Source organism: Lynx rufus, unplaced genomic scaffold (genome assembly GCF_022079265.1).
Source record: "Lynx rufus isolate CCGP_SWC_20201006 ecotype Redwood Valley unplaced genomic scaffold, mLynRuf1.p SCAF_7, whole genome shotgun sequence".
Classification (NCBI taxonomy): Eukaryota; Metazoa; Chordata; class Mammalia; order Carnivora; family Felidae; genus Lynx; species Lynx rufus.
In genome coordinates this window covers 76512635-76538685 of record NW_025814889.1, presented here as the reverse complement: position 1 = coordinate 76538685, position 26051 = coordinate 76512635, and the positions used below count along the sequence as shown (strand labels likewise).

General features: G+C 46.5%; 1 protein-coding gene across 3 annotated transcripts in view; it reads left to right on the top strand.

Annotated features, from left to right (window-relative positions):
- FMNL3 (formin like 3) overlaps positions 1 to 26051 on the top strand; it is a 54440-nt gene that overhangs the window by 9463 nt on the left and 18926 nt on the right. For all 3 annotated transcript variants that reach the window (XM_047066260.1, XM_047066259.1, XM_047066261.1), the window contains exons 2-4: positions 22421 to 22504; positions 24492 to 24572; positions 24854 to 24930. In XM_047066260.1, coding sequence (XP_046922216.1) covers positions 22421 to 22504; positions 24492 to 24572; positions 24854 to 24930 — 242 coding nt within the window. The remainder of the gene's footprint in view (positions 1 to 22420; positions 22505 to 24491; positions 24573 to 24853; positions 24931 to 26051) is intronic.

Below are 26051 nucleotides of genomic sequence, written 5' to 3'. Positions count from 1 at the left end.
CCAGGGGAACCAGTGGCATCCTTGCAGGGAGACCCAAAGGTTAGCTCATATCCTGTGTTTGGAGGTAGTGCCATATAGGCCTAAATTCTCTGGGAATATCCAAGCAGTCGGCTTCCCAGGGTGTGCCTGAGAGGGAACTGTGAACAACCAGTCTCTAGCAGTTAAATCCTCTTGCTTTCTACCTTACAACAGCTATTGCTACTGCTACTACTAAAAGACTTTTAAATGACCTGTATGTTTTTTGGCTGCTTGGAATATTTCATAGTAAAATCTCTGAAGAAAAATTCAGATCTTTTAGGGGCCTTATTATGAAAAAAAGTTTTTTTTTTAAGACAGCATTAAAAACATTTTCTTCTGGGTAGAGTCTCCCATCTCATCCTTATAGGAATAGATCAGTTTCTGGTTTCCACCAAATGCCTCAATTTAACTTGCATAGGTTAAGGAAAGAGAATTAACATTTGTTGGGTATATGCCACATGTTTTACATGCGTTATGTCAGTTAACTTGTCAACAACTCTGTGGGGCATTTATTTCACTTCTATTTTACAGGTGATGAAACCAAGGCTCAGAGCGGTTAACTAACCTGGAGAAGGTCTCTACTTAAATGTCATTTACTTGGGCCTTCAGCAAAAATTTTTAGTTAGTTTTTTTTTTTGTTGTTGTTCATGTTGAAAGGACTGCTAGAAATACAACTTTTAAAAAATGCTTAATCTTTGATTGTATACATAGATTTGTTTAATGCATAGAAACATGTCTGGAAGGATACAAATAGAGCTAAGAAGAGTGGTTATCTCTGGGATGGAAGGGGGAACCATATTGGAAGGAACAGGAAAGTCAAAGGGAATTTAATTTACCTTTATCTACAGTGTTTACATTTTTTACAAGGAGAATGTACTTATGTGTTACTTATGTAATTAAAAGTTCAAGGAAAGGAAAAAAAAATTCTTAATCTCACTAGAAGTCAAGAAAATGAACATTTAAAATATACACTTTTTATACTAATCATCTAGCGAAATTTTAGAGATTGATAATGTCTGTGGTTGTCTTTAATAGTACAATAATACACTATTAATGGTAGGGTAACTTAGTAGAGGCATTTTAGAGGGCATTTTATAGTGTCTATCAATTTCAAATGTGCATACCCTTTAACCAGGCCATCTTCTAGGAAACCATCCTACAGAACTGTTTACACATGTACATGAAGGTACATGTAAAGAATCCTCAGGGCTGCATTGTTTAACAGTAAAAAACTGGGAACAACCTAATGGTCTATTTTGTGGTCAAATCTGTTTCTCTTCCATTCACCTAGTTACTTAAGGCAAATGCTGGGAGTCATCCTTAATTTTTTCCTTCTCCCTTTCCCATACCCTATCAGCAAGCCCTGCTGATTCCATTTCTAAAAATATGGCTCAGATCTACCCATTCTCTCTATCTCTACTGCCACTGCCTCAGTCCAAGCAATATCAGCTCTTACTTGTATCATATCCAACCAACTGGCCTCCCAACTTCCCCTATTGCCCCTTTCTCCATCCCCCTATTCATTCTTCATAAAGCAGCCAAATTTAAAGTCTAAATCACATAGCATCTTTCCCCTGCTTAAAACCTTTAATGGCTTCCTTTTGTACAATAGAAAAAAAGCAAACTTCTGGCATTGGCCCTTAAGATTTGTACATTGTTTGGTCCTGCTGACCTCTTTGACCTCACTCACCCTCCTGTTTACCAAGCTCCATGTTAGCCTTCTTTCATTTCAGTACAAGCGCCTTTCTGTCTCAGGGCCTTTGCACAAGCTGTTTCCTCTTCTGGACTGCCTCTGGATCTCCAAATGACTTGATCCAGCGTATACTTCAGGTCTCAGTTAAAAAGCAAAAATACTGCCTATTAAAAAATAAAAAGCCACCTCTCAGAGAGGCTTCCTTCACTTATTATTCTCTATCTTAGCATCTTACTAATTTTTTGTATTTTTTTATTTTTAAATTATTTGTTGATTACTTTTTATTATCTATCTCCTGAGCCTGTTGACTCCATGAGGGTGGAGACTTTATGTATGCTTATCACTGTACAGCCAAATAACTGGCCCTGGGTAGGCACTCAGTAAATGGCTGTGGCTGATGGGAATCTCCAAGCTGTGTGTGTTTGTGTGTAAATATAATCATCTAAAAGAGCAATTAAAGAAGACTGTGTATAATGCTTTATAAGTCGCATATGTTTATATGTAAACATATAGAAAAAAGGCCTGGAAGAGTCAACACCAAACTGTCAATTGTGGTGACCCTTGGAGGGGAATGGATAGAGTTGGAGGCTGAACAGTGACTTATTTTTTATTCTGTAAGCTTTTGATTTGATTGAAAAAAAAATTTTTTTTATAATATGTACTTGTGCATTTATTCCTCCTCTGAGGCAAAAGGGGGAAAAATAGGGGAGGAGTACTCAACTTTTATTGCAAAGTAGAAAGCTCCTCTTTCTTATTCTCTGCACTAAGGCAAAAGAAGAGCGTAAGAGAAAGGACACCCGAGGGGTCAGCAACTGGCCGCATCCCATTCCCTGCCCTGTGCTGAGCTGGCACTAGTTTTTAGAGTAGAAAGAATCCAGGAGATGCTCTTCTGCCCTGAGGCTGTATTTTAAATTCTTTAATGCCATCATGATCTTGGTCCCTAGATGTAGCCAGCTTGTGTATTTTTAGCCTCTTTTATTTCTAGGACAGTGAAAGCTGCAGCTCCAGCCTTAGCAGAGCTGTAGCAGGTGAAATCAGCAAAGAGAATAAATGTGAGCCCTGGACTTCACTGCAGCTAAGTTTCTCAAAGTCAAGTCAGTTTAGCAGCCCTGACCCCCAGGGAAGCCACATTCTCTAGATTCTTGTCTCCCAGGAATACAGATAGCTAATCATTTTCATAGCTAACATTTCCTGAGTGCTGATGGGGTGCCAGGCACGGTGCAAAGCTCTCCACACATCATCTCATTTAGTCATCACAATTGTATGAAATAGTTATTATTATCTCCATTTTATAGATGAGGAAGCTGAGGACCAGGGAGGCTCACTTAGGATCACACAGTTAGTAAGTGATAAAGTCAGGATTTGAATCCAAGCAGTCTGACTCCAAGCCCATGTTCTAAACTATGGTTTTCTTCTCTTTCCAGAGTCAGCCCCTTGTCCTCAGTGCTGCTTTGGAGGGGATTGTGTAGATTAAGGCAGAATATAAGGGAAATTCCAGAACAAGTTTTCCTCTGCTAAGAGGTGTGGTGGGAAGATTTGGACTTGGGAATCAGCTAGACTTATCCCACCAGGACATGGGCTATTCAAGTGTTTGGTTTTGGTTTTCGTTTTTGGGGGGATTTTTGCTTTGTTTTTTACTCACTATGTGCCAGAGATATCATTGGGTATACGCTGGTGGTGAAAAAACAAGTATCACCTCTGCCTTCGTGGAATTTAGAGGGAAAGACAGATATTAAGCAAATAAATACTTAATTGCAAATTATGATAATGTGCTTAGAGGCAAAGAACAAGTCGTTAGGAGAGTGCATAACAAAGACTCCCCCTAAATGAAGGCCAAAAATGACGTTGGAAGTTTAGGAGAGATTTTCTGCTTTCATTTCATTTTTCTGCCTTTCTTGACTTACTAAGAAAATGTGTCTTGGGTGCCTGCTATAAACATAGCACTTTCCTGAGTACTTCAGAGAATTCCAAAGAAATAGAAGACAATGATCACTATCCAAGTTGGAGAGACAAAATATATACTTAGAACTGTACTTTGAATAAGTGTGTGTCATCAGATTGTCTACAAGACTCTTTGTGTACCTCAGTTGTCTTATCCATAACATGTGCATCTGGTCACATGCATTTGTGAAGGCCAAATGAGATCGTGAGGTGATGGGGTCACACAGTTACAAGTACAGAAGGATTGGAGAGTTAGGGAAGGATCGGTGTGGCAGAGGATTGCTAACCAGGCAGTACTCTAAGGACAGGGACTTCCAGTCAGGTCAAAAGGTGACAGGTGTGGATCAGGAGTTAGGAGGCTGTTCTAGGCCAGAGCAGATGGGAGGAGATTAAAGAGATTAAAGAGGAAGAATGAGGCAGCCATGTGAGGGGCAGCCAGGAGCTCTGCTGCTGGGACAGAGGAGCCTAGTTACAGACAGAGGCTGAGCTTGGATCAGGATGGATGATGGGCAGTTCACAGAGTTTTGTCAGAAGAGTCCCTGATTGGTGGAAAAGGCTGTGGAGGCCTTCTTGCCTAGGCTTTCAGTGGGGAATAGAGATTAGTTGGTAAGTGGTTCATAGCCATTCATGGGTTTGCTCTTTAAACTGAACAATTGAAATATAGGAGAAATGAATGGTGACTCAGTCCTTATAGGTTACAAAATCAGAATAATTTCATGTAACTATCACTGGATAGAGGATGATCCATATGTTACCCCTGAACTGCAGAAGTCCAAAAATTTAGAAGATTCCATTTCTAGTCACCAGGTTTTGGGCATTCTTTCCTTTGCCATATCTCTCTTACCTTCTTTTAGTATGAAATCTTATCTTGCACTAAAGAATTTATATTATTAACAATGTCTTGTTCACAGTAAGTGCTCAATAAATGTAGCTCATTGTATAGTAACAGTATCTAGTGTTTGTGAGCCGCTTTCTACCTCCTAGTGTTTTCTTGCACACTATTGGGGTGGAAGGTAGAAGGATGGTACCATACCCTCTTCCAGCTAGTCATCCAGGCCAGATGCCTGGGAGTCACTCTAGGCTACTGTTCCTCTCACCTTCTCTCCATATGTACTGCCAGGCCATAGTTGGTCCTCATCAGTTACCTGGTCTGTTGTAACAGATTCCTTAGTGGTCTCTCAACCCTAGTCTTGCAGACCTACCTGCCCTGACCCCTCACATAGCCATATGTAAAGACCTCAGGAAAGGGTTTTCTAGGAAGAGAGAACAATCTGTGCAAAACCAGAGAGTGGGAAACAGTTCTGCACAGTTGAGGACCTGCAGGAACATCAGATTGGTTTACAAGAATGCTGGAGAGAGGTGAGCAGGGCCTAGGTCACGGGGGACCTTGTCAGCCTTGATAAGGAGTCTGGATATCAATTGTAGAGGGAGTGACCTGATCTGCTTTATAATGTTAAGAGTTCACTATGGCTGTTGTGTGGAGAGTCCCGGAATCTGGCTCCCCTCTGGGCAGTGTGGTGGCCTGAGTGATACCAGGCTCCTCACTCGACTTTGCCCAGCAGAGTGATCATGCCCTCTGTCCTTTCAGGTTTGACTGGTGCCCAGTCCTCACTCCTATACCCGCCCTCAGGCCAGAAAGGGCAGTGCCTGTGCTAAGCTGGCCTCAGTGTTTGGCGTGCCTGCCAGTGGCCTGAGCCTATAATTTGGCGGGTTGGCTGGTTACAAAAATAAAAAGTGCGACCTATAACTAAAGCTGAGTGGATTCAGTAAAGAGGGAGCTTTTAATTTGCAGAGGTCCTGGGCTGTATTTAAGTGGAGGAGAAATGTGTCTCCTCCCTAGGAGCTGCTCCATTTTCTCCCTTTAGTACCTGCTCTGGGGAGGGTTGGGGTTTGGGGGTCTGAGGGGGTGAGCTGTGCAAAACTTTAGGGGGATATTTGGAAGGGATGTAAGTGTCCAACAGCAGGTTTGATGGGGCTTCCTGCAAAGTCAATATTATTCAGTCTTCTTATGTAGCCCACTGGGATAGAAGTAGAGTTTTTAAATGCTTTATTTGTTTATTCATTCATTCATTCATTCATTCAGTCAGTCATTCAACAAAGTTTATTGAGTGCTCTGTATCTTAGACACTAGGGATACCATAGTAAATGAGAGAGACAAACTTGCCTGGCAGAGTTCATGCTGTTGGGGTGAACAATAAACAAATGTATAGGTATGCAGTGTAATGTTAGGTAGCAGTAAGTGCCATGGAGAAAAAGAAGGTAAGAAGAGTTATAGGGGCAATATTTTAGATAAGGTGGCAAGGCACTTTTGGGGGATGAGGTATAAGAGAAAGTGAAGAGTCTACTTTCTGTAGACTCTGGATCCCAGCTCCTGAGGGAGTGTGTCTCAAGAAGGGGGCTCCCTCTGGCAGCACAGCGAGTCTGGACAAGGGTCAGATTAGCATTCATCTGGAGGCACAGTTGGTTCCTAGCCCCAGGTGGGTCCCTGTCAGAGCCTGTGGTCGTCTCTTTCCCCAATCCACTTGTCAGAGCGGTTCGCAGGGCTGGGCAGGGTCTTCACTGATTATAAATAGTTACTTGTCTTTCAAGGGCTCCTCAGGCCTGATTCTCAAGATTTCCTCAAGTCATTCTATGTGTTCTTAGCCAATGGAAGAATAAGAAATCTGACCTAGGAAACTGAAGGGAGTTCAGGGGTTCCTTTTGCCTACTCAGCCAGGCCTTTTGCAAGACCTTTTGGGCTCAATGAATCTGGATTTGAACCCTGGTTCTGCCAGTTATTATCTCTGTGACCTTGGGCCAGGGCCTTAACTTCCTTGAGCCTTAGTTTCTTTATATAATCAGGATAATAATACTTAACTTCTAGGGATTTTGTGAGGATTAAATAACATATGTAAAGGATCCAGGGCAGTGTCTGGGATACTGGGTGCTTAATAAATTTTAAGTAGAAATATTCTAAGACCACTAACCTCATAAAGTAAGGGATTTAGTATTAAGGAACCCAATAAGAATATTCAAGAAGTATGAATTATTGTTGATGGGTAGGGATTGGTTTTATGTACCTCAAGTGGTAAAATCACTGAACTGCCCACCACACGGTAGCCACCTTGCTTTACCACTTCACGACGTTGGCCTTGTCATGACCTATCCAAAGGCCTTAGGATCTCTAGGAACTGGCATGGCCCTTGACCTGCCCTTTAGCACATTTCATTTCTTATACAGCCATGGAAGGATCAGACTTTAAGAGCCTTCTGGACTGGGGCATTTAGCAAGGCCAGAACAGTTAGCATAAGCCTGCCCAGGTCCAGACGTGTGCTCCTGGGACAGTACTGAACCCTGGGGTGGTAGGGGCCACTCTTATGTGGGTTCATTTGTAGATTGGAGATCACATACTCCCCTCCCCTCAGTGGCAGCCTTAGAGTGAGGCCCATACAATGTTCTAGAATGGATGGATGAGAGCTAACTGGGGAAGAGTGTCTTTGTTTAAACCTTCTGTGTCCAGAATATGCTTGAGCCCCTTACTTTGGACAGGCTTCTCGTTTGTGGTTGTGGTTATTTTGTTTTTACTCACTGCTCAGCGGAATCAGCATCACACAAGCACTCATTATCCTCAGGCCCTGGCAGTCAGGGCACTTGGTGAATCCCTTGTAAAGTGCTCACGTCTGCAGATTATTTTCCAATGCATCTGGCATGAGTTCCAGAATGATGGTCCAATAGCAGCTATTACTCGCTCCCTTTGGGTTGGCTAATTACTGCTGGCATCATGGGTGACTAAGGAAGTAAGAATCTGTGCTTTTATGGAACAACTGGTCCTGGTGAGCTCCCAAGGCATTTACTTGTCATTTCCCGAGAATGTTCTTGTTAAAAGTTTTGAGCATAAGCTCAGGAGGTGTGAGGGGTAGCCAGCTAGACAGTGTCTAGTGGCATTTGGCTTCTCCATTGATTCTTTCCAAGAATTGTAAAGGAATCATCTAGGACCTGTTGCTGCAGATGCCCAGGGAAATATCAAGATGGTGTCATAACATTATAAAAATACTACCAGCTGCTTCTGATTGTCTTGGAAGCAAGAGGGCAGGCAGCTTAGTCCATCCTTATTCTGTGGCAAGGCAGGCAAAGATTCCCGTCAGTGCTCTGGAGGGCCTCTGAGGCTGTGAACTGAGAATGGCTAAGGTGTCATCATCCCTGCCCGGAGAGGGGAGAAGGACACAATGCTAGCCCTCAGAGATTTGCTGAGTGCAGCCTAGCCTTCATTCACTCAGTAAGCATTTATTGAGCACTTAAAATTATGTTAAGTGTTAAGAAAAGTAAAGATGACTAAGACCATGTCTGCCCCCAGGAGTTCAGTCTAGAGGGGGAGACAAACACACTAAACATATAATTGCAGTATACGGCTTGGGAAGTGCAATGGTATAGATAATGCAGGAGCATCTGGGGAGCACAGAGGAGAGGTGGGGCTCAGGGAATGCTGCCTGTGGGAGGAAATCTATGCTGGCTAAAGGGATAATTAGGAGTTGGAGAGAAGTGTAGGAGAGAAAGCATTCTAGGTAGAGGAGACAGCATGAACAGAGGCAGCATAGTGAGGCAGAGCAGATAGGTTGAGAATCCTCATGCAGCCACTTGAAGTCATTGAATTGTAAGGTGTCGGGCAGAGTGGTGGGAAAGAAGACAAGAGTCGTAAGGAGGTTTTGAATGCCGTGCGGAAGGGACTATACTTCCTACTTTTTGTACAGAGTGGCATGGTCAGATTTTGAGTTGTGGGTAGGTCAGTCTGGCAGCCATGGGTGGGAATCAGAATTGGAGGTGGGCCGCCGAGTGGGAGGCCTTGGTAGTGGAGTGATGGCTGTGGGTCTGAACCAGGGCTGGTATGTGTGATGGAGACCGTGGGACAGACTCGATAGATAGTTACCAAAATTAAATTTGGGGGACTTGGGGTGCCTGGGTGGCTCAGTTGGTTGAGTGTCTGACTCTTGATTTTGGCCCAGGTCATGATCTTAGGGTTGTGGGATCAAGCCCCAGGTCAGGCTCTGTGTTGGGCATGGTGCCTGCTTGAGATTCTCTCCCTCCCTCTCTCCCTACCCACCCCCCTGCAAATTGAGGGGACTTGACAATTGATTAGATTTGACATTGGGAAGATGGAGATGAGGGACAAGGGAGGAATTCAGGATGACACCAGGTTTCTAGCTTGCTAGGTTAGCTAGATGGAGGTTCCACTGGTTAAGAACATAGGAGAGAAAATAACATAGAAGGAAAAGTGATAAGGCCAGTGTGAGACACATGAAGTTGAAGAGCCTGTGGAAGTCCAGGTGGAATGTCTAATGGACTGTTGGATATTTAAAGCTGAAACTCAAAGGAGAAGTCTAGGATGGAAATAAGTATTTGACAGTCATCTGTGTCTACTGGTCAAGTAAAATTGGGCCTGAAACATTTTCATGCCTTTCTCTGTATCCCCACAGACAGCACAGCCCTTTAAGTGACTGGGAGGGACAACAACTAGGACGTGTTCACTATCACAAGGAGAGGACAGACCCGCTAGGAAGAGTGGTTAGTTGAAGGGGCCAAAAATAGAGATTTGTGGTAGAAATCAGACCTCAGGTTTGCACACTACAGGTTTAACCTGAGGAAGTCAGGAGACAATGGGGAAGTGATTTGAGATAAGGTGGAACACTAAAGTCAGCTTAGCAAAATCTCCAGAAAGTTAGAGGAATCACTCAGCAGGGTGCCTTAGTCAGTGACGCATTTGTGTCTCCCTGAATTCTGGTCCCAGCTTTCCTGTGAATCCCCTGGGTGACCGATGGTGTCTCGGTCTTATCTTTCAAAGGGGAGTGTGTGCAACTGCTTTAACCTAGAGAATTAAGAAACGTATAAATAGATATATTAACCTATACTGTTCCACTCTACATAGTCTCACTTTTATGTATTTAAAAAAATTGTTTTAAATTTATTTTTTAATGTTTATTAATTTTTGAGAGGTAGAGAGATGGACAGAACACAAGCAGGGGAGGGGCAGAGAGAGAGAGAGAGACACAGAATCTGAAGCAGGCTCCAGGCTCCAAGCTGTCAGCACAGAGCCCGATGCAGGTCTCGAACCCACAAGCCATGAGATCATGACCTGAGCCGAAATTGGATACTCAACTGACTGAGCACCCCGGTGCCCCCCACTTTTATGTATTATAAAGCTATGAAATTGTATTTTGAATGAGTGCTTAGAAGTTAACTCCTGGAGCTGCTCATCCCAGTTACTGTTTACAGAGCTCTTCTCCCGTGCCAGGCACCATGCAAAATCCTTTTCATTTATTCATTCATCCCTTCATTTAATTCTTATAAGAAGTAGATACTATAATCTACATTTTATAGGTGAAGAAACTTAGGTTCAAAGAAATTTAATAACTTTTCCACTGTCTCATAAAAAGTACCAGGATTCCATCTAGGTCATCCCCGATTTCAAAGCCCACGCTGTTATCTGTAGCACTCTGAGTGTTTATTTATTTTTTAAATGTTCATGTATATATTTAGAGAGGGGGAAAGGGGCAGAGAGAGAGAGGGAGAGAGATCCCAAGCAGGCTCTGTGCTGCCAGGGTAGATAGAGCCTGATGCGGAGCTTGATCCCACGAACCGTGAGGTCGTGATCTGAGCTGAAATCAAGAGTCGGATGCTTAACTGACCGAGCCACCCAGGTGCTCCAATAGCACTCTGAATGTTTTAAATGCCATTCATATATGAGGGAACTGTCACCACGTGGTATCCAAGAAGGCAGTTCCCTTGTCTCTTTGCGCTGTGTGGTCTCCTTCTTACTCTGAGACAGAAGTCTTGAACTTTAGGCGTCTGGCACACGTACCTTGTTTAGCTGGTTTTACCCCAGTCACGCTGGCCAGGGAAGCAGTGTTTAATAATCAACCAAAGCCAGTCAGACAAATCCAGGTGGACCTTCCCAAGTTAGAATGGAGATTTATATTTATTCATTTTTTTGGTAAAGAGATGGCAAGACATGGTAGAAAAAGCCATCCTGGCAAAAGTTATGTTGGAGGCCACATATCTGGATTGGAATCTGAGTTTTGCCATGTTCTGTGTGATCTTCAGCCAGTTGGTTTCAGCTTCTTAATTCTCTCACCAATTAAACAGGCATAACATTTACCTCCAGTGGTTATTGAAGGCGGTAAGGGAGATTATGTGAGAAAAGTGCCTGGCATGCAAGAGGTGCTCAGTAACATTCTCCTCCCCATCTGTGGCCCTGAGTGAATATGGCAGTTAGGATGCCAGACATCGCAAGAAGCAGAGAAGATTCAGGATCTCTTTGGGTCATGGGGTGGGAACTTTCAGAAGGCTTCTGAGAGATGTTGTGTTTTGTTTTTGTGTGTGTGTGTGTGTGTGTGTGTGTGTGTGTGTGTGTGTGTGTTTCCTAGCTGGACAGTCAAATGAGATGTAAAAAATCTGGGGCACTCAAAGGTGCAATTGGGGTGTGGGCACCTACGGCACCTCTGTCAAGCTCTGGCCTTAAAGGCATTAGGGGGACAATGTTGGGAAGACAGCTTCGATCAAGAGCATACCGGAGTCATTATTGTTTCTCCCCCCCGAAGCACTGAGGACAGACTCCCATTTGAGAGCAATTGAGAAAGCAAGGAGAGACAGAAGACTTGTAGTGCCTCTCCCCAGCTCATAGGACTTGTGACAGATGTGTGCCCTTGTTGGGCCTCAGTTTATCCTTCCATAAAGCAGGAGTCATGCCCCTCCCACATACAGTCTGGAAGTAGGAAGGGATTCATTAAGTTTTACGGTTTGGTAATAAGCTCCTGGATTTATAATGAGACTCCTGGAAAGCCGGAGCCGGGTCCGTCGCCAGTGTACTGGGTGAGATGGAGTGCTGCCCCCAGCTGGCCTCCGCTGTCCACGTGGGTGGCCCACAGTACCTATTAAACTTGTTCTGGGTGCCACACATTTTTGTTTAGGAAAAGCGTGTTCAAAGCAAAGTCCATGCCCTCATGGAGCTTACAATGTAGTTTGGGAAATAACACAGAATGTGAAAGGTGAATAACAATATGAGAGAGAAGTGGTTTTTCCATGACATCTTGTAGTTGAAGGATCTAGTACAGTACCTGGCCTAGGGTAGATGTTTATCAATTGCAATTTCCCCTTTCTTTGTAAATATGTAGGAGTTATCACAAAGGAACACATGTCTTCCAGTTGGCACAGTGTGTGATAACATAGAGGACACTAGAGTTGTTGAAGGTGTGACTGAATATGATTGTCAATAGGAGGTGAAGGGCAAAAAACCTCAAGGAAGTTCAGACGAAGGAGTGTGAAATCTGGGTGGTTTGGGGGAGGTTCCATGAGGAAGGTTGATTGTATTGACCCTGAAGGATGCGTACAATTTGAAAAGGCACAGAGAAGGGCTAATGTAATTCATTGTCTCATTGTGTGAGGTTACAAACTCAGGCTTTGGAGTCAGACCTGGGTCCAGATCCCAGCCCCACCACATACTTGCTCTGTGAACTGGGGCAAGTTCCACAGCCCTTCCAAGCCTTTGCTAACTCGCCTATAAAATGGGAATAATGCAGGGTGCCTGGGTGGCTCATTTGGTTGAGGGTTGACTCTTGGTTTTGGCTCAGGTCATGATTTCATGTTTCGTGAGCCTGCATCGGGCTCCGTGCTGACAGTGTGGAGCCTGCTTGGGATTCTCTCTCTCTCTCTCTCTCTCTCTCTTGCTCACTTGCTCTCTGCCCCTCCCCTGCTCGCTCTCCTCTCAATATATATATATATATTTTTTAATGGGAAAAATGCTAGTCCCAACTTCATAGAGTTGTTGTGAGACTTAAGTGAGATAATTCATATATAGTTCTTACCACAGTTCTGTGAATCAGTGTTAGCTTGTTATTAGCTTATTATTACTGTTTTCATTTTAATAGTAGTATCATTATTATCCTATTCATAGCCACCTACTTACCTTAGCTCCTAAGACCCTTTATGTTCTGGCTGTTCCCTGCCTACTGTAATTTCTTCCTATACACCATCATTTCATTATGGCAAATCACTTAGGGACTTCTGGACTTTTTATGATGTTTTGTGCTTCCAGGTCATGGAGATGCTGTTTCCTTGCCTAGAATATCACCATCTTCCCCTCTTTCATTGCCTTTTCCTGAGTCCTTCCTGCTTGATGTTTAAGACTAAATCCTGGGGCGCCTGGGTGGCGCAGTCGGTTAAGCGTCCGACTTCAGCCAGGTCACGATCTCGCAGTCTGTGAGTTCGAGCCCCGCGTCGGGCTCTGGGCTGATGGCTCAGAGCCTGGAGCCTGTTTCCGATTCTGTGTCTCCTTCTCTCTCTGCCCCTCCCCCATTCATGCTCTGTCTCTCTCTGTCCCAAAAATAAATAAACGTTGAAAAAAAAAAATTAAAAAAAAAAAAAAGACTAAATCCTGTAGGATCTCTTCCAGGAAACCTTCCTTGGTCACCCTCTCCAGTTAGGTGTTGCCTCCCTGGGCTCCTACAGCCCATGTGCAGCTTTTCACAGTAGTGCTGCCTACACTCACCCTCGTTTGCTTATCTACCTTGCCCTTTGGATGTAAACTTCCTGAATATAGGGATCCTGCCCTATTTATTTTTATATTCCCAGCTCCTAGCTTAGTGCTTGGCATATAGTTGTTTTCCAGCTAAATGTTGAATAAAAAACCCAAACAAACAAACCAACCAACAAACAAAAAACGTAACTAGCATTATATGTAACATTTACTATCTAGGTTCTGATTTAAATGCTTTACATATGTTAACTTATTTAATCATCATAGCAACCCTATGAAGTAGATACTATTTTTACCTCCATTTTATAGATGAGGAATCTGCATCTCATAGAGATTAAATTCTCTCAAGGCTACATAACTGGTAAGTGGTAGAACCAGGATTCATGCCAGGACAGTGTGGCTCATCATTCACTGCTTTAACCACGCTCTGAGGTTGTGATAGGATATTTATTGGATGTCCAAGAAAGGGTGAGGAGACATTAGCCATAAATCACAGCTCTATGAATACATTTTTAAAGGCATTAGTAAATGTGTGGAGACACTGTTGGGGTGGTGGTGGGTAACCTTCCCACTTTCACTTATGAAAGATTTGCTAGAAAAGATGGGATTTCACCTGTTCTTAATAGAAGAAGAGGCTTGGCTGACAGTTTGGAATGATCTCTCTAGGGTGTCATGGAGCAGAACACTTAAATCTAGGAAGAAGAGGAGTATATGTATGGGGAAATTGAAGTTGCCCAGTCTTTATAGAGCACCTACTACAGTGGTAAACAACCTGGTAGTGATCCCTCTGGTGGTAATCCCTGTGCTCAGGAGCCTGTGGTCTAGCAGGCTGTAAGAAGATGAGTCTAATTATAGAGAAAGGCAGGGAAATGACTCAGATTTATGACATGAACTGAAAGACAGAGTTTAAACTCAGCATGAGGAGTGGGAGCTTGCTGAGAGAGCTGCAGCATCTAAAGAAAGTGATTTGTGTTACAGTAGATAAGGCAGATTATAGGAGAGAGAACCTGGAAGTAGAAAGGGCAGTAGTGAGAAGTTGGATAATCCCCTCCAAAAATTACCAAGGGCCAAAAAAGAAGTTGGTGGTAGAGAGGTAGTAGCAGGATCAGTTACTTATTAAGCACCTGCACATGATTCAAAAAAGGAAAAGGCAGGGTGCCTGGGTGGCTCAGTTGGTTAAGCATCGGACTCTTGATCTCGGCTCAGGTCGTGATCTCATGGTCATGGGATGGGGCGCTGCACTGGGCTTTGCACTGAATGTGGAACCTGCTTGGAATTCTCTCTCTGGCTCTCCCTTGCTCATGCTCTCTCTCTCTTAAAATAAATAAATAAACATTTTAAAAAAAAAACAGAAAAGGAAAAGGCATAATGCCTACCCTCAAGAAATTCATGTTCTAGTTGTGAGTAGAGGAAACACACACATGAAAGACACTATATGGAACACATTTAATTTGTGCTGAGGTCCATGATATCAGTGACCAGGTATTTTCTTTCTTGTTGCTTCACCCATCTGGACTTCATTTCCAAGGTCACGTCATGGTCCAGAGTAGTTGTTGCAGTTCTAACCATTACCTCTGCATTTCAACCAGCTGGAAGCAGAAAGGAGAAAAGAAGAGTATGCTCCCTCCTTTTAATGACAGCTCTCAGAAATCATACACACTACTTCTGTTTATGTCCCACAGGTCACATAGCTATACCTAAATGCAAAGGAAGATGAGAAATATATCAATGCTGGGCTGCCAACTGCTCAACTGAAATTTGGAGATTCATTACTAAGGAACATGAGGAGAAGAAGTTGGGGCATAGCAAGCAGGTCTCTGCCATATCGTTTTTCACATATGATTATGCTTTGGAGCTCAGAAGAGGGGCTGATTATTTTAGGCTGGGTGGTCACGGAGCTGATGGATTTTGAGTCAGTAAGAGGTAGGGATTCAGGAGATTGGGGAAGCATCAGTTACAAGCAACTCCAACTATAAGCAAGAGTGGCTGTTCCAGAAGAGGACAAGGCTGGTCAGAGATGCCAGAGCCAACCCAGGCAGAATCCCACCTCTGAATCTCTTTCTTATTTTAAGATGTTAAGAGCAGCATGCCAAAGTTCAGGTTTTCTTCTGTGAATGATAAGAAGTGAGAGAAGATATCTTGTTTGAGAAGAGACATGGTTTATCTTATGTTGCTGAGAAGTTGAGAAATTTCATCCATGTGCAGGTTGGAGGAGAAGGAGGGCTGAAAGTAGGGATGCTAGCTGGAAGTTTATCCCAGAGGGTCAGGAGTAAACAATAAGGGCCTATCTGATGGTGATAGTGGGAATGGAAGGGAAGGTATGGATGAGAGGCCCTGGGAGGGATGTGCGTTGAGTCTCGGTAAGTAACAGGCTGTGGTCTGGGGAGAGAGAGGAAAATGCCCTTTGTGGGATGTAAGTATTGTGTCCTCTGAGAGGTAGCGCTGCCTATCAGGGCTCCCCAGGCAGGAGGGCAGAATATCATGAGGAGAAGGGGGCACCTTGGCTGTCCACAGGAAGAATGTGAGGCTCTCTGTCTCAAGCCTCCTTAGCTTTGGAAATCTAGCTGCCCCCAGCAGAATAGTTTCCATTCTGCGTAACTGGGGAGTGTGTGGGTCTGGCTAACCGCGAGGAGGGGCTGAGGAGCCAGCAGACAGATCAGGTTGCTGTGGCGGTAGCTTTTTAGCTAGGGCCTGGGGGCTCTGTTGGGAAGAGCTAACATGAGTTCCCCTATGTGAGCTTGTGTGCTCCTTGACCGAATAGGCCATAAGGGATGTCCTCAGCTGGCGTCTGGAGGCCAGGTTACCTGACATCAGGTGTGAGGCCAACAGTGTGGCAGAGGTGGAATTGGGGATTTGCTGGCATTCGGGATGTGGCCAACTTCCTTTGCCTTCCAGGGTCGAATCTAAAGGTCCTCCAGGGTTAGGAAGAGGCCTTGGGGGTACGGTTATATTGGGAAAAAGCTACCTCTTTGATTGATGCTGGCCTTTTAGGGCCTCTCCTTCCTCTGACTTCCCTGGTGTGAGTTGCAGAGCTCAGCCTGAGACATCTGGTGAACCCATCTCTTTTTCCTCCAGGCTGCCCAGGGACTTGGCCCATAACTGCTCAGCAAGTCATTTCTGGTTATAGAGTCATCAGTGACCACAGAAGCACGTTCTCCAGTCAGGGCTCCAAGCCTGTGAAAGCTGGCCTTCCCCTGGCAGCTCATCCCCAGAGCGATAGCTCCAAGGAAACAAAACCAGAAAGCTACCCAGTACAAACATTTAGTACCTACCCAGTACAAACATTTAGTCGAGGAGCACCTACTTTTCTGATGTCCTCTGTCGTGAGGTGCCCCAGCAAATTTCCCCTAAGTGTGATAGGGCAGCTGGGGCCTAGAGGAAGCCGTGTGTGGCTAGAGATGTGTTGCATGTCTGCAGCCTGAGCTCCCTGCAGGAGCTTGCAGCCCGAGGGCAATGAGGAACAGAGGCGAACTGCACTCCTGAGGCAGCACCAGGGCTGGAGGCCTAGAATGCACCTCTTCTTATCCTCGAATTCTCCCATGTGCAGGGGGCTGAGTGAAGCGTTCACCCCCACCTCTCCCTGCAGCCAAGTGTCCTGAATCCATCTTGTGATTGCTTTTCTGCCACAGGACACGGTTCTTCTCCCAGAACCCTTTACAGTTGACTCCATTTCATTCCAGGCTGTCTCAAGTGTTATCTCCATACCTGAGTTCTGGAAAGAGGATGGGAGGGAGGCAAGGAGAGCAGTCTCCCACTTGACAGCAAAACCAGGCTCAAGTTTGTTTGGTCCGTAAGGGCTGCAGTGAGACCTGGCCTCCTATCCGTTTGTTTCCTCCCCTGCACTACTCCCACCAGTTACGGGACTGGGGAAAAGTGAGGGGATGTAGAGGGGCTGCTCCGGACCTTCTTCCCTTTAGCTCTTGGATCTTTGATCAAACTCTGAGTTTTAGTTTGACTTTTTATTTCTTTTTGACAGGATTGTAGTTTGGGGGTGGGGAGTTTAGGAGGAGCTGTCCTGAAAGAAGATAAACAGTGACGCAGAGGCGGCAGCAGCAGCAGCGTAGGCAGTGGGTTGGGCCACCGGCCTGCCTGCCTGCCTGCCGTCTGGGCGGGCTGGGTGGAGGGCTCCCGCCCTGCACACTGGCCAGCTGGCTTGTGTTAAAGCGCTGGCTGAAAATAACTCTCATTGTCTGGGAGCTGCTACTGCGGCAGGGCTGGCTGTGGCCGCCAAGGGGGCTGAGGCGGCAGAGCTGGTACCTCCCACCTCCTTGGGCTCTTGCCCTTTGGGATCGATGCCCAGCTGGCCACAGCTGTGGCTGCTGCCCACCAGTAGAGATACGTGGAGGGCAGGCTGGGCCACTCCTAGTGCTCTGTCCTTTTGGCAGCTGGGGTTGGGCCTTTGTGCCTGGTGTTGCTTGCTTTGCTGTTGGCTTGGGCAGAGTTGTTGGTTTGTGAGAGAATGCAGGGCGGGAACACAGGGCGGGAACGCAGTGCTCCAGCTCCTCCTACAGCAGTCTCCTGGGCTCCCAAACCTCATGCCTCCTTACCATATTCTATCTCTGCCCATCTGTACAATGGGCTGATCTGTGGGTGCCTAAGAGGACTTGTTGGCAGCTGTGGCCAGGGGCTCAGCAGCATGTGGTGCCCAGGATAGTGCTTCACTTAATCTCTGGGGAAGTTCTAGATTCAGCTTCTCAGACTCCCCATCCTCCATGGGCTGAGCACGGGGACTGGGGCTACCATACTTGGGAGAAGTGTCAGCCATAAGGCACTTGGTGGGAGGTGGTTCTGAGAGGGAAAACACTGAGAAAACCAGCCCACATTCTATATTTGCTCAGAATAAACAGTCCCTACCTGCCTTCCCTAAAGACTCCAGAATCCCCTTCACAGGAAAATTTCAGACATCTCTCTTCATGCCTCTCAGAGGAGCTGGGCCAGCGTTCGTCTCTGTTCCTAAGATTTATCATGATTGACGGACCAACAGAAACAGGAGTTTTTGGTCCTTCCTATTTCTGTTTGTTGGGTTTTCCCCAGACCCGGCCCAAGGAGACTGACAGAGTCAGGGGTGAGTCCCAGAGCAAGACCCACACCTTCAAAGGAAACTCCAACCCCACCGGCATTTCCCTTCCCCAGCTATGGGAAGGAAATGAGGAGGGGCTAACTGGCTAGGGGTACAGAGCAGGAAAGGGAAGGGAACCTCTGTGACCAGAGCCCCCTCATTCCTCCTTGGCTTCACTGGGGCTGACAGGGGGTGGGTGGGGAGTCAGGAAGCCTTGCTGGAGGGACTGAGCCCTTGCTCTCACAGAACCCAGGAGGGGGTTAGGCACTGATCAGGGCTCTGTGCCTGACCTCAAACTGGCAGTCAACCAGACCAGCCCTGCCGGAGAAGCATCAGACCCACCCCTTTCTGCTGCTTCCCGTTATAGGTTTTTATTATTAGATTTCTGGCTGGTTGCTCTGATTTAGGAATTAGTCTCAGAGTTGCTTTCGGTGTGAGTTCATCTTCCTCTTCTCCTTCCATCTCTCTGGGGTCTCCCCCTCCCTCCTCAAGGATGTTGGTATATAATTGTCTCCTAGTCTTAGGGATGGGAGGGCTGAGAGGGTGGGGGTAGGTATAAAGGATTACTCTGTCCCAAGCGTTGAGAAGCAGTGCTGAAGGAGGGACAGAGGCAGAGACAGAGACGACCGAGAAGCCAAGAGGGGTCCTTGGGATGTTAGAACATTACACCGGATTCTCAAGAGGAAGGGGAACAAAACTGTTGAACACCCACAGTGTTCCAGACACATATGGACATAAAATATTTATCATTTAATCCTCAGAAAATCCTGTGAAGTAGTGAGATTATCTCTGTTTTATGGATGAGCTTTGAAGAGCCCAAAGTTGATCTTGGGCTCTCTGACTCCACAATTGGTGCCTCTGTTCCAAGACAGCTGCACCCCCTTTCTGTTCAGCAAGGGTTTCAGTGAGGAGTTAGCAAGAATTTAGCCTAGCTGCTGCCTTAAGAGAGCCCACAGTCTCTGTGGAACCACTGAACAAAAATGTCAAGGAAACACACCTTTGAGACCGGAACATGTCAGGTTTGTTCCCTGGCTATCCCCGGAACTCAGGAAGTTGTCCTTCCTCAAGACGTCAGAAGCCTGCTGGACTCACACACGTTATTGATTAGAGTCAGAAGCCCTAATGCCTTTGTCTGGCAAGGAGAGAAACCCATGGTGGGTGGCTCCCACCCCACAGCCAGGGACTGATTTCTTGTGGGAGTGCTGGAGGCTGAGGGAATTCCCCCACCCACTTCCTTCCCCATCACACTTGGGCCCCACAGAAGCAGAGAAACAGAGACAGCATCACTGTCTAGAAAGTGCCACACAAAGCTCTAGACTGGAGGCTGTGGGCCTGTGGTCACAGCTGATTCATGCTTTTGCCACCAGTGTCCATACTCCGGAAGGCCATCTCTCCTGGGCATCTAAAGTTTTACCAGGTCCCTGAGGTGCCTTTTCCAGGCTCTTAGGCTAGGGTTCCCAAAGGGGGTGACTTTGTTCCGTCTCCGAAGCCCTGGGGGCACCAGACATTTCCTCCCCAGTTCACCTGGGGAGGTGGGGATGCGCGAGGCCACAGCAGCTGATAGTGGGTGGCTGAGGAAGTTGGTGTAGACAGGATGTGATGTCTGCCACAGTAGCGGCAACCCCACCCCGCACCGCCTTCTCCACCAGTCACTTTCTTCCAGGGGAGACAACTATTTTCTATTTCCATGGCATAGACTTAGGAGAAACAGGCAGAAGACAATGAAGTGCTCAAGATGTGCACAGAACCAGAACCAGGCCTGAGGTCTGTTTCTGCTCTGGTCTCACTTAGGCTTAGCTAGCAGCAGCCTGGCTGTGGTTAAGAGGGAGACATTGGTCTGAGCTCACCTTCAACCTTTGGGTCTCTGTTCTGTTGTGGCCTCTTGCCCCTGTCCTCTTCTCCACACAGACATGCTGATATTGGCCATTAGCCTAGGAGTTGCAGAGAGAACATTCGGGATTGTATTTGCCCAGCCAGCCATCCCTACTGCATCAGCAGTAGGGGGATTTGATTAGCCCCTCTTTCCTGCAGGAGTTCAGGCAGACTAGCAGGGCAGCAGAAACCATGAGGAGGGGTATGATGGGTGATCCTCTTCCCCTTCTTTCTTCTCTCCCCTGCCCCATTTTGATATTCCTAAACACTGAGCAAAAATCCCAACCGTACTCCTTTTTTTTTTTTTTTTAATTTTTTTTTCAACGTTTATTTATTTTTGCGACAGAGAGAGACAGAGCATGAACGGGGGAGGGGCAGAGAGAGAGGGAGACACAGAATCGGAAACAGGCTCCAGGCTCTGAGCCATCAGCCCAGAGCCCGACGCGGGGCTCGAACTCCCGGACCGCGAGATCGTGACCTGGCTGAAGTCGGACGCTTAACCGACTGCGCCACCCAGGCGCCCCTCAACCGTACTCCTTTTTTGAAGTGTAGTGGAGCTGGGCCCATTACTCAGAACCAGGATGTCTTAACCTTAGGTTTACCATCCACTTACTCTCCACTAGGTGCCTATCATGGTATTAGACATTATCAGGGGTTGGAGACCATATGAATAGACACAGTCCTTTAGGGGTTAAGAGAGTGTATAACTAGTTTAATAGTATGTGTGTAGATAAATACATAATAGATAAATCTAACAGAAATAAATGATATTTAAGGTTTTTCTTTCAGTTTCTTAGAATATGGAGGGCCGACTCCCAGGATACTCCCACTCTTCTGGAATAATGCAGGGCCTATGTGACTCCCGAGGATCGTGGGTGCACACATTTTGTGTCCCCGGGGATGAGGATGTCAAGGAGTGGGCAGATGTAACCCAGTGGTCACGCTTGGGTGACCAGGGAGTTAGAGCTGAACTTGGAGCAGTAAGTAAGGGAGAGAAAGATGAGAGGAAGGCCTTTCAGGTGGCCTGCAGTGTGCTGAGGGAAGAAGTCAGATTTGTGGGAAGTCCTGTGGGTTATCAAACAGCCATGGTACTTCAGGTAAGAGATCATATTTGATTCAGGAATATGGGGTGGGGGGCAGGTGCAATGATCTGCCTTTAGAGGCAAGGGCTATGACCTGCAACAAAGGCAGCCACACTGGTTAGAAGAGAAGCTTGACTGGATGGGGGTAAAGGAGGGGAAGGTAGGACTGTTAGCCTGTGTGGGGATAGATCATGGGTGCCTTGGGCTTCCCTCACTCTTTATTCTTTCTTTATTCATTTAGCAAACAGTAGTGAGCAAAAGAAAATGACTCCTGGTCCCTTCCATAGTCTAGGTTAGAGTGTCTTTCAGTAAGGGGGTGGGACATTTTATTGTGTCTTAATTAATTGGAAGGTACGTCACAAGTAATTTGCTATTAATGATTAAAGTACTGAAATTTTGTAAATTATTTCCTTAGAAAAATTAGCAGTTATCTTCACGCTAAGGTCCTTCTCATGCATTTGTATCCCAGTATGGGGAAAAGGGGTAGACTCGTAGCATCTACACGGGCTGTGGCTGGTCCAGGATTCACCCTCAGTTATGCACCATGCAGGAAGGCCACCCATCCCTCAGGCTGAGGGGGAAAAGCAGATTGAAAGTTGCTGCCTTAGGGGCGCCTGAGTGGCTCAGTCAGTTGAGCATCTGACTCTTGATTTTGGCTCCGGTCATGATTTCACAGTTCGTGAGTTTGAGCCCCATGCTGTGCCCTGTGCTGACAGTGTGGAGCCTACTTGGGATTCTCTCTCTCCCTCTCTTTCTGTGCTTCCACCACTTGTGTTCTCTCTCTCAAAATAAATACATAAACATTAAAAAAAAAAAAAAAGAAATGTGTTGCTTTAGACAGGTGGCTTTCAAACTTTTTTGCCTTGTCCCATGTTAAGAAACACATGTTATGGCCTGACTTCTATGTGTGCATATGTATATGAAATTACTTAAGACATAAAAGAAACAAAAGTTTCATGAAACATTGCAGTTAATTCTGGTATCTTCTAGCCTATTCTATTTTAATCTGTTTTCATTTTAAAATAAAGTTAATCTCGGCTCACTAAATTGGAAAACATTGCTCAACCAAACTGAATTAAATATGAAGGGGAGGCAGATGGACTGCCCTGCCTCTCTGAGCCTTCCTTATCAGCCACAGAGTGTGAGGGTGAAGCTGGGGGGTCCAGGAGGGAAAAGGCATGCATGCTCCAGCCTTTCTCTTCTCTGGGTGCAGGGAGCTTTCAGCCCATTGACTCAGGTTCTCTCCTCAGAGCTCCATGAACCTGCCTCCTGACAAGGCCCGGCTCCTGCGGCAGTATGACAATGAGAAGAAGTGGGATCTGATCTGTGACCAGGTACGAGGTTTGGGGCAGGTCCAGAAGCAGGGGTTGTGTCTTGGGCTGGACAGGGCAGCAGGGCCAAAGGCACTGACCATAGCCCTGGGGTCCCTCGAGAAACTCTGGCCTGGGCTTCACCTCGGTTCATGCTCGCTTTCTGTTCCAAGAGGATGCTCCCAACAGAGACCGGGCTGGTAGGCCAAGTTCCTCTCTAACTCCTACAAAGAGCTGTCTTGATTTCTTCCTGATGGGCAGGAGCCTGAGGAAGTTTGTGTAAGTCTGGCTGTCTGTCTGTCTGCAGAGGAGTGGAGTAGTTTTCCCCACAGACCCTGTTTCTGCCTCTCCTCAGGATGAGGGCTCTGCCTGGCAGGGTAGACCGAAGGACCATTTCTTTCTCACTCTGCCCTAGACCTGCCTTTTCTCATTATTTACAGGCCTCTAGGAATGAGAAGACTCAGCCCCCTAGTCTTGATGTTCCCAAATCTCAGAACATGAGGATGGAAAGCTCCCCAACATGAATGGTGTTTCAAGCTGGAAGAGAACATAGAGATTATCAGAACCAAGAACCAACACCCATGGCCTGGTTCTTTCCCTTGCACACATTTGGAGACCACAGGCCATGAGGTTCTGAACTCAGATGGGCCTGTCTGCACAGCCAGGAGAGTCCGCTTTTACTTCCTTACCTCCTGGGGTATGAAAGCACCTGGTGCAGGATGTAGGCCACGTGCTTGCCCAGCACTTTGTCTTCAGCTTTGTCACAAATTTATTATTTCTTTTCAAGCACTGAGCAGAGTCATAATAGCTAACATTTATTAAGTACTTCTTGTGGACCGAGGACTTTACATATACTGAAGTATCTCGTTTAGTCCTCACAAAAACCCTCAAGGAAGGCACTGTTATGTTTTACGGATGAAGAACCCCAAGGCTCAGTACCTTGCCTGTCACTTGGAGCCAACTCCATCTGTGCTATTATTATGCTCCACTGTCTCCCAAATCATCGACCTCTGGTAGAATTATGCTTCAGAGAGCCTAGCCCAAGTCCCCTCCTCTCCAGGGAAGGCCCATTTCCATGTGTTCTGCATTAAGCGGAGCTGGTGAGCACGGTCAGCTTGGGGATTGCAGAACAGTAGCCGGTTGGTACTGAGTTTCTTTAATTGATAATGTCTCCAGTCTTTTTTAGGTCACATAATTTCAGCATTTCTCAAACCTTTCTTTTTTCTTTCATTTTGTGTTTAGTTTCTATTTCCTAACATTATGTTCTCCTGGACCCTCTGCAGCTCCTCCCCCCTCCCGTCCCCCACTAACTCTTCAGATATCTCAGTTGTGAAGGCCCTAACAGGACCAGAATGCTTAAGAGTTTTCCCTGAGTTTTCTCTTGGGTCAGATGCGGGGGTTGGGCCAAAATGGGGAGGGTATGGTCCTGTGCCCTGTGTGGAAGGGGATTGGGGGATGACCTCACCAAAAGCAGGCTTCAGCGTTTGAGGTTGCCTGAATTGTCAGGGCCCGGGGCCTGGGCAAGGAGCAGAAAGTGTGTTTGCAGCCCTGAATGTGTTAGTACTGTGACGCCAGTCTGGTCCCAAGTCTGGGTTTCAGGGCTGAGGAAGCTGCATTCTACAAGGCCTAGCTCCTCTCTCCGTGGCCCTCCTAATCCCAGCCCATCAGTTAGCTAGGCAGTGGGCACCGTTTCTCAATTGTATCTTTATTTTGGGTGCTATTCTCAGCTCTGTAATCCCCACATCTTATCAAGCAGCAGGCTCTTAAAATAATTTTCAGCATAGAAAAATATTTTAGGCTCAGAGATCACTAATTGGAGAAGGGGAAGATGGCAATAGATGGGAAGCACCTGAAAATAAGGAAGAGAACCTATGGTTTAGGTGATATTAAGGGCCAGGTGACGACTTTAGGAGGCTGGTCCCCTCACACTGGACACCATGAGTGTTCGACTTCCTCAGCGCTCTCCTCAGAACTCTGGGTGTCTGTGCACACACGTGTGTTTCCCTCACAGGAGCGGTTCCAGGTGAAGAATCCTCCCCACACTTACATCCAGAAACTCCAGAGCTTCTTGGACCCCAGCGTAACTCGGAAGGTGAAGTGTGAGGCAGGGAGGCCCCCCCCTTGCTGTCCCTTACACTCCTATGGGGTTTTGGGTGCAAACATTTTGACTCGGGGTGGGACATTTGCTTCTGAGCAATGGGACTTTGGTTGCTGGGTTTCGAGGCCATGGGTCCAGAGTGGCTGGCTAATAACAGAGGGAAGGCTTATAACCGCTCTCTTGTATCCCTTCCTTTTCCTTTTCTACCCCTTTTGTTTGTACTGCAAAGTTGGATTGGGGGCCTCCAATAGTGACAGGAAATTCCATGTTTACAGAAGTTCAGGAGGAGAGTTCAGGAGTCAACCAAAGTACTGAGGGAGCTGGAGATCTCACTTCGTACCAACCACATTGGGTGAGTCCGAATCGGCCATCAGGATCTGGTGTCTTCTGAGGATGGTTTGCCTGTTTACTTCCCTGCCATCAGGCACAGTTGCCCCTTGAATGGCTTTGGTTCCCCAGAGCTTCAGACTGTTCTTTTTCTGGCTTTTCTTCTTTTCAGCTCTGCCAGCTGCTGACTGATGCTGCTGGCAAGCTTGGGGCCTCTCCTGGGGTCTTCAGCCTGTGGCTTTGAGTAGAAGACATTCCCATAGCAGCTGAGACTAGAGTCTGCCTGTGGCCTGGGGCTGGGCCAAGGGAAGCCCAGAGAATGCTAGGAATGGGGGAGCATATTACATCGGGTAGCTGAGACCTCGTTCCTGGACTGTTTGGTGCCCAGAAGATTATTTTCTTGATTATGAGACAATCTTAGTTCATAAGCAGAAGAAGCTTCCTAGTGCACCAAGGAAGAAGATCTAAGGCAGTGGGGGCGAGGAGTTGAACGTTTTCTGTATCTGCAGACCCTGGTACTGCCAACCTATTGATGGGGCCCCTGGGAACTGCGTGAGTCTTGTTTTCTAGTTTCTGAGTGGGGAACCAGAACTTGCTAAACAGGCAGAAGGCTAATGCCTGAGGGACAATGAAAGGTGGCAGTGGTCTCAGTTGTATAAAACCATAACCAATCAGAGTATATGTAGTGAAAGTGAGAGAGAGAGAGAGAGAGAGAGAGTGAGAGAAAGGTGTGTGTGTGTGTGTGTGTGTGTGTGTGTGTGTGTGTGTGTACACAAAGGATAGTGAGGGATACCTGATGTTGGACTGCAGGCAGGGCTACAATCCTGATCGAAGGGCCTGGCACAAATGTTGAGAGTTTGCATGAGTGAGAAGTTGAGCCTGGGGTGGGGGTGGGGTGGCTGGGCAGGTGCCATCTCCAGGGTCCTGGGCTTCCTGAGAGCAGAGGTAGAATGAGCCAGATGACATCATCTGCATTTCCCCCTCTGTCCGCAACAGCCGCCCACTTGTTCACCCCAGGCTGAGTCTGCCTGGGGCTCTTATAGAGGCTACCTGTTTGTAGCCAGCTGCTGCAGCCATCACAGGGGAAATGGCACAGGAGAGAACAGGAAAGGGATAGTTCCTGGCCTCGGAGCTGTGCCTGGTGGC